The sequence below is a fragment of the Neophocaena asiaeorientalis genome, unplaced genomic scaffold (genome assembly GCF_003031525.2).
Source record: "Neophocaena asiaeorientalis asiaeorientalis breed wild unplaced genomic scaffold, Neophocaena_asiaeorientalis_V1.1 scaffold36, whole genome shotgun sequence".
In the NCBI taxonomy this organism is placed as follows: domain Eukaryota; kingdom Metazoa; phylum Chordata; class Mammalia; order Artiodactyla; family Phocoenidae; genus Neophocaena; species Neophocaena asiaeorientalis.
In genome coordinates, this window is record NW_020174149.1 from 101,967 (window position 1) to 109,860 (window position 7,894).

Below are 7,894 nucleotides of genomic sequence, written 5' to 3' on the forward strand. Positions count from 1 at the left end.
ATATACAATGGAATATTACTCAGCCATAAAAAGGAACGAAGTTGAGTCATTTGTTGAGATGTGGATGGATCTAGAGACTGTCATACAGAGTGAAGTAAGTCAGAAAGAGAAAAACAAATATCGTACATTAACACATGTATGTGGAACCTAGAAAAATGGTACAGATAAACCGGTTTGCAGGGCAGAAGTTGAGACACAGATGTAGAAAACAAATGTATGGACACCAAGTGCGGAAAACCGTGCGGGGGTGGGGATGGTGGTGTGCTGAACTGAGTGATTGGGATTGACATGTATACACTGATGTGTATAAAATTGATGACTAATAAGAACCTGCTGTATAAAAAAAGAAAAAAAAGGATTTACTATATACTTATTTATCCTTGGTATTATGATTACTATTAAAATTGTTACATCTTACTATTAAATTTTTTAAATTATTAAATTTACTGTTACAAAGTTTTTTGATAAATAGAATTTTGCCTTCTAAGGTTTTGGGATTTAACAGTGCCATCTGCCACTACCTCAGTTGTCCTTTTTCTTCCTGTGTTCTCAGAGAAATAAATATATATAGTGAGTTTTTATTTTCCGATTTTCTGCAATATTGGCTTTGAGGGTTGTAAAAGATATTGAAATGTCAGAGCAAAAATTTTTTTTTATGATGACTAATAAGAACCTGCTGTATAAAAAAAGAAAAAAAAGGATTTACTATATACTTATTTATCCTTGGTATTATGATTACCATTAAAATTGTTACATCTTACTATTAAATTGTTTAAATTATTAAATTTACTGTTACAAAGTTTTTTGATAAATAGAATTTTGCCTTCTAAGGTTTTGGGATTTAACAGTGCCATCTGCCACTACCTCAGTTGTCCTTTTTCTTCCTGTGTTCTCAGAGAAATAAATATATATAGTGAGTTTTTATTTTCCGATTTTCTGCAATATTGGCTTTGAGGGTTGTAAAAGATATTGAAATGTCAGAGCAAAAATTTTTTTTTAATACCTGTATGTATTTTCAGAATTTTTTCCCCCAAATGAGCAGGTATAACTTTTCCAAGAAAGAGTGTATAAAGATTAAAGCATAGATTTATCTTGTATTATCTCTAAATTTATCTTATATTACTACTTCATGTTACCCTGTGTTTTACTTGCATGGCACATATTATATTTTTAAGGTTTCTCCCTCTCTCCCTCCCTCCCTTAGCCTTTTCCTCCTTCTATAAATAGTTATAAGCAGCTTCGACATTTCAGAAACTGTGCTAGGTGTGGGGAACGCATTGCCCTGACTTCAGGTACCTATCAATCTGGCTGAGAGGTGTGCTCTGGAACTATATAGATGGGGACAGAATGGTATGGGGAGGAGGGATGCGAATGGGAACGGGATGGCAATCTGGGACAGCTCCTGGAAGAAGTAATCTTCAAGCAGAGGTGAGACGGAGTAGGATTTGCGAGATGAACTGAAGGTTTGAGAAATGCAGCAAAGGAAGTAGCACGTGTGAAGGCCTGGAGACAAGAGAAAACATGGCATTTACAGAACTGGTGAGACATTCAGTAGGTTGGAGAAGATAGTTCAGAGGATAGTAGCTACAGATGATGCTGATAAGGTAAGTAGAGGTCAAATCATGAATAATAATGATGACAATAACAATAATAGTTATAGGTAAAACTTATTAGACAAAGTCTATTTCTAGGTACAGCTGTAAGCACTAAATGAATTTACTAACTGAATTCTATGAGGTAGATACTATTATTAACCCCATTTTACAGAGGGCCTTGTATACTATGCTAATGATCATCAGAAGCTATTGAATGGTTTGAGAGACTGGATATAAAAACAGACAAAGGCCAGACTATATCTAGCAACAGAACTCTGTCCTACAACCTCTGTAGTAACCAACCTGGGGAGTCAAACCACAACTTCTGCAGCAACTGGCTCAGAAAAGTCAGTATCTGGTCAATGATTGTCAGATTCCCTATTTTTTACCCCAATTTGTCTCTCAGGGCCAACCAGAAAAAGACAAGTATGCTTCCCAAATCAATCACACAGGTTGCCTTGCTTCTAGCTGGCTCACTTCCAGCTTCCCCAAGGCAACAGCCTCCAACCAGAGCAATATAGAAGCCTCCCTTTTATTCACTGTAAAGCTCCCTTGCCTGCCTTGGGAGTCTCTGCTAAATGTAAGCAATGCTGGCAGATTCTCTTTCTATAGCAAGCTCTGGACAGCAAGCCCCTGTTCGTTCTCACTAGGGTGGTCTTCATTGATTTCCACAGGTTTTAACCAGAGGAAGGTAACAATAAAAAAGATAATTCTGTCTGCTGAGACTGAACTGGAAAGATCTAGACTGGAGGTGGGAGACCAGTCTATGACTTCAGGCCTTGACTAAGGCAGTGGCAATCGGAATACACAATGAATGGAATGAAAAGCATCAAGGAGGCAGAATCAGCAGGACCTTATGAGTGATTTGATTTGGTGGGAAAGAGAAGGAAAAGGTAAGGAGGACGGACACGCTTGAGGAATTACATAAGTGGTTGGCACCATTTGCTGAGACAGGGATGCTGGAGGGAGAAGCTTGTGTTGAGGCTGGAGATGAGTTAAATTTGGGGCAGAGATTTCTAAGTCACAGGCTTAAAGTAATAATTGGAACAGTCTGGGTAAATGAGATCACACAGGCAGGGTGTAGAAGAGAGAACATACGGATGTAAAAATAAAAATAATTGCTGTTATTATCATCATAAGATGTTTATGGAGAAATTCTAAAAACATTTAACAAAACCTTTTAAGATCAAAAGCTTAATAAACTGCTTTGAAGAAAACCAGACCTCCACTTACGTCAAGTTATAGAATGAACTTATTTTCCCACTTTACCAAGGAACATTTCAAAGGGGGAAAGTCCTGCTCCTTTGATACTTAGTTATAGGGAAAGGATCTAACATTTATTGTGGTCCATTAATGTGTCTGGTACTTTATATCTTAATTAATCCTCAAATATACCATATGAAGATAGATTATCCCTGTTGTTGAAACTGAGGCCCTGATATCTAACTTGTTAAGGTCACATAGCTAGTATATGGGCTAGCAGGGCTGTCTGATGCAGAAACACTGGTTCTTTGCACCTTCATTCTCTGCCTGACTTCTCAGCTGACCACAGAGGCTACTTCTAGCAATTACTCCAAAGCAGGGGTGGGCAATTTAAGGACACAGCCCATGGCAGTATTACAGACAGTGGCAGGATATGACATCAACTAGCAGATTGTGCAGGTTCTCAGAGGGAAAGCAAATTTGGGCAAGGAAGCTCAGCCATGATACTATGCAAGTGAAAACAAAAAACTAATCGCAATCATATTTATTCTACAAATATTACTGTGTGCCTCCATTGTGTCACTGTTCTAAGTGCTGAAGATATGGTATTGAATAAACAAAAAAACTCCTGCTTTTATAAAGAATTGATATGCTTTGGGGGAGACAATAAGTTATACAGTGTATTGCAAGATAACGCTCTGGAGAAACGGGAGTAGAAAGTGCTAGCATGCTTAAGCAGTGGTCGGCAAAAGACTCACAGAGTGGGTAAAATTTCAGCAGTCTTGAAGGAGGTAAGGGAACAAGCCATGGATAAGAAGGGGAAAACTTCCAGGCAGTGGGCATAGCAAGTACAGAGGCCCTTAGGCAGGGTATACCTGGCATGGTTGAGGAGATGCTAGGAGGCCAGTGTGGCTGGAACACAGAAGGCTTTATCAGCTACTAATGAGGACTTAAATTTCTACTCTGAACTCAGAGTTGAGAGGGGAGGGACACGCAAGTATTAAGATATATGTTCTACACTTAAGGAGAGGGAGAGACAAAACAAGACAAATGAAATAGTAACAAACATAAAACAACTGATAATTAGGTGAGAAACTCAGACCAAGGACTACACCCATTTATGAGAAGAAGGTCTGTGAGAGTGAAAATGAATGGGAAGCTTGTCCTATTGGGGGTTACTTTATGGTGGAGAGGTAGGATCTGAAGGTAGGGTAAGATCTAAATTCAGAAAAGAGGGGAGGGCATTCATTCAATACATATTTAATATCCCCTCCTGTGTACCAGGTGTTGTGCTGGGTGCTACTGGGGGATAATAGGGGACACTACAGAAAAAAACAACAGGGAAGGTTTCTGCCCTCATGGAGGTGGCACTAAGCAGAGTACATGGTACAGATAAAGTACCGACTATACACTGGGAAACCTAGCAAACAGGACAAGAAGTGGACCTGAGGCACTTTGAGGATGGCAAACCCCTTAGATACCATCTAGTTCAGTGGTTCTGAGGCTAAAAATCACTTAAAGGATTATGATTAAGTAAATCTAAGGAAGGACCCAGCTATGTACAGGTTTTTTTTTAAAAGCTCCTCAGATGACTGTGATGGTCACCCAAGTTTGCGGGGAACACTCATCTAGTACAGGCTTGTTTTACAGAAAAGGGAACAGGTTTAGAGAGTTGAGTGATCTGGTCAATGTAATGGTATTAAGTGAGGGAAGCAATAAGGAGCTACTGCAGAAGCCTGAAAGAAAGAACAGGCGGGACTCAGAGGTAGCAAGGAGGATGGTAATGTGGTGTTTATGGAGAATGGAGTGAAAAGAGAGGAAGAGGTGAGACCCAAAGGATGTGACATTAATCCAGGATTGACTGAGGCATTGTGGTGACAGGAAAGGAGAACAAGTAGTTCTTTTAAAGCCCCATTTGGTACCATATCATCTGACCTGGCAGGGGGAGGGTTGGAATTTTTATTGTTGTTATTGTTTACTTTGTTTTATAATCTGAGTCCATGTAAAACCATCTCCTATGGCTTTCCAGGAGTTAGCTGCTGTGAAACTGTCACACTGTACATACCATACTGCAGCTATGATACACTAAGTGTTGCTACTCTGAGTGGAAAATGGAGTCCTTCAACCAGTAGCAATGGCATCACCTGAAAACCTGTTAGAAAAGCAGAATCCAGGGCTCCACCCAGACCTACAGAATTAGAATCTATATCGCTTAATAAGTTCCCCAGGTGCTCCAAATGCACATTAAATTTTGAATAATCACTGCTCCAAAGGGCTTCTGATTCTTTATAATAAGAGGAACAACATTAAAATAAATAGGAAATATATAAAGGGTGAACAATTTGTGATTTCTCAAGCACATGATGCAGCTGGCTTAATGGATTGAGGTAGACTCCACATTCTCACTTTTAGCTACTAGGATATACTGTACTGTCACTGTAGGAAGAGGAGGAGGCTGCAAATATGGAAAGCTTTGAAAAGATTGGAAAAATTTCGAGTTCCAAGGCAGAGGTCTATAAAGGTTATCATTTTAAGTGGCAAAGAGCACTAGACTCCACTCCCAGTAAAGAAACTGAGTAACTCTCGGTTAACTTCTCATGGCCTTAGGGTCCTCATTTGTAAAAACAACCACAAACAAAACCCAGGAAGGCTTAGAGACCATTTCTCCCAGCTCTAAGATGTCTTTATTCGATTTCCTTTCTTTTGCTAGAAACTGCCTTTTTCTTCAGTACTATAAAAAACGTTAATATCCCTAGAAGCAGTTATTAACAGGGTAGGAACTTTAATTAATACAAACTGATTTCTTCCTGGAGCAGAAACCTAGGCCCTGTAAGAAGAGGCAGTAATGAAAGAGGAAAAGAAAGGGAAAGGGAAGGGAGAAAATAAACACACATATTCTTGTTCTGCATTATTTGATACATTGTGGACTATTTTGGCAACAGCCTGTTAAAAGTATTTCCCCTTTTTTCTTCTTCTTTTTAGCCCACTCTTGCCTGCCTCCTATAACCTTGAGACCCCATCCCTTCTTTTTTTTTAATGCCAAGTAAAGGAAGAATGACAGCCATCAGATACCAAATTCACCTACTCGTCAGTTTTGCCCCATGCCTGGGAGAACAGCAGTAGTGTTGAGCCCCCTTGCAGCCTTGGGAGTGAAGGGACAGCTGTTGTTCCTCAAAATCATCTGCACCTGGATTGGAATACTTCCACAAACCCGATTAGGTAAATTCCCCTAACACCTGCTCCTCCTCATGCAGAAGTGTTGTTTCTCTGTGGGCTGAATGTCTGGCCCTCCTCAGAGAGTGCAACCCTACTCCCACCATAGAAGAGGTCCCCAGTCAACTAGCCTCTCCTAAGGAACTCTCCAAGCCTCCAGGATGTGGACGCAGGAGACAAGGTTCCTGACGCAGCCTGAGACTTGTGAAGCCTCATTGGGAATTCCCATAGTAGCCCCACACCATCAGCGTGAGGAGGTAGGGCAAATTTCCTCCATAGAATTCACGTTAATTTAAGGCTTGATCATGGATCTCTGGGGAAGAGCAATGGAACCCTAGTATGAAACAAACGCCTTGGAATTTCTAAACACCCTCGCTATGAGTAGAGATCCAAGCCAGGGTTCTGAAGTGAAATTTCTCAACAGAAATTCCAAAGAACTAGTTTTGTAAGACAAAGAGTAAACTAAAAACCAAATACAAGCACAATAAATCAATTCTATTCGATCCCAATTCTCTCCGACGCACTTCTAACCAGCTTCCAATTTCATATAAAAATGTTGCTAAATTTCTAATTTTAATAGTATTTCCCTCCCCTCCAGGTGCAGGTTTTGGTAGCAGCAAATTTAAACACGGGAGGATATACCCCGATATCAAGAACATCACACGATAACAGAGATCTACATATAAAAGCCCAGTGCAAACAAAGGGGTCATCAAATCCAAGTTTTCGCTAAGAATGTTTCCCTCCCTCTCAGGTCCTTCGTGGGGTCACACTTTTCGAAGAAAAGCCGCCAAACCTTGCCTACTCAGTTTACTGGGACGCTCCGGGAGGACCTCGAGACACGAGTCCCCAGACAGGTTGGTCGACGACAGCCAAGTCCCCTCGCAGGCGGCGCAGTTCTCAAAGGGATCAGCTTTGAGCTTGGAACCACAGTCCTCCGGGCTCCCCTGGTTTCCCCTCAGGCCCCCGTTTCCTCCCTTGCTGCCCCCAGGCATCATCTCCGCCCCCGCCTTCACACCCTCCAAAGCACAGACACCTGGCCATACCTGCGCTTCCTCGTCCTCCGTCACCACCCCGACTACCGGGATTTGGAGAGGGCTGCTGAACTTGATCGTGCTGCCGGGTGCCCGGGCCTGTGCCGTCGCCGCAGCCTCCGCTGTAGACATGGCTGTGCGGCGGAGTGAGGGGTGGGGGATGTCCTCCTGTCCTACATTGTGCCTGCAGCCGCGAGACTGCAAGAGGCCCCGCCACCGAGAAGTGAAAGCCTCCTGAGAGCCACTAGAGTCGCGAAAGGTCCTGGGGGTCCGGCCGTGGACTCGGCCACCGCGACGCCACCCGCATCCCGCGGAGGCAGCCCACCGGCGTACCTAGCAGCCTGCTTGCTGGCAGGTTGTTAACAAGCCAATGCGTTGCTAGGGGCGGGGCCAGAGGCTGCTGAAGCGCCAGCACCTACGGAAGCCCGAGGATCCAAACTACCCCAAACTCTTATCTGAACCTCTAAACTTGGAGGGGCTGGGTTTGCTTGCGTACCAGAGGAAAGCGGGGGAAGACCTCGGTATGTAACAGTGGAGTGTTACCTTGGCGACATGTGCGTCTCAGTCTTTGTAGTTTGCGCTGGGCCTCCTTGAAACAAGCATGGGCGGGTGGAGGGATGAGGGATGGATGTGGGATGCAGGAATGATGGATGATGAACTGATAATGTTGGAAGCTGAAGCAGTTTATCTCACCCCGGAGAGGTGACTAGTGTCACCTACATTCCCCAGCGTTTTACCTCTTCTGTACTTTAGTGGTTCTCCCAGACAATTAAATAACCACCAAGGCATTGTACACAATGTTAGAAGGCTTTCGAGTCAAATTATTGAATCTAGAGCAAGTAAACCCCTG

The 7,894-nt window shown here is 42.6% G+C and overlaps 1 protein-coding gene across 2 annotated transcripts in view; it reads right to left on the minus strand.

Annotated features, from left to right (window-relative positions):
* Positions 1–7,176, minus strand: part of CFAP69 (cilia and flagella associated protein 69) — a 63,692-nt gene extending 56,516 nt beyond the window's left edge. For both annotated transcript variants that reach the window (XM_024755046.1, XM_024755045.1), the window contains exon 1: positions 7,057–7,176. In XM_024755046.1, coding sequence (XP_024610814.1) covers positions 7,057–7,176 — 120 coding nt within the window. The remainder of the gene's footprint in view (positions 1–7,056) is intronic.
* Positions 7,177–7,894: the final 718 nt, after the last annotated feature.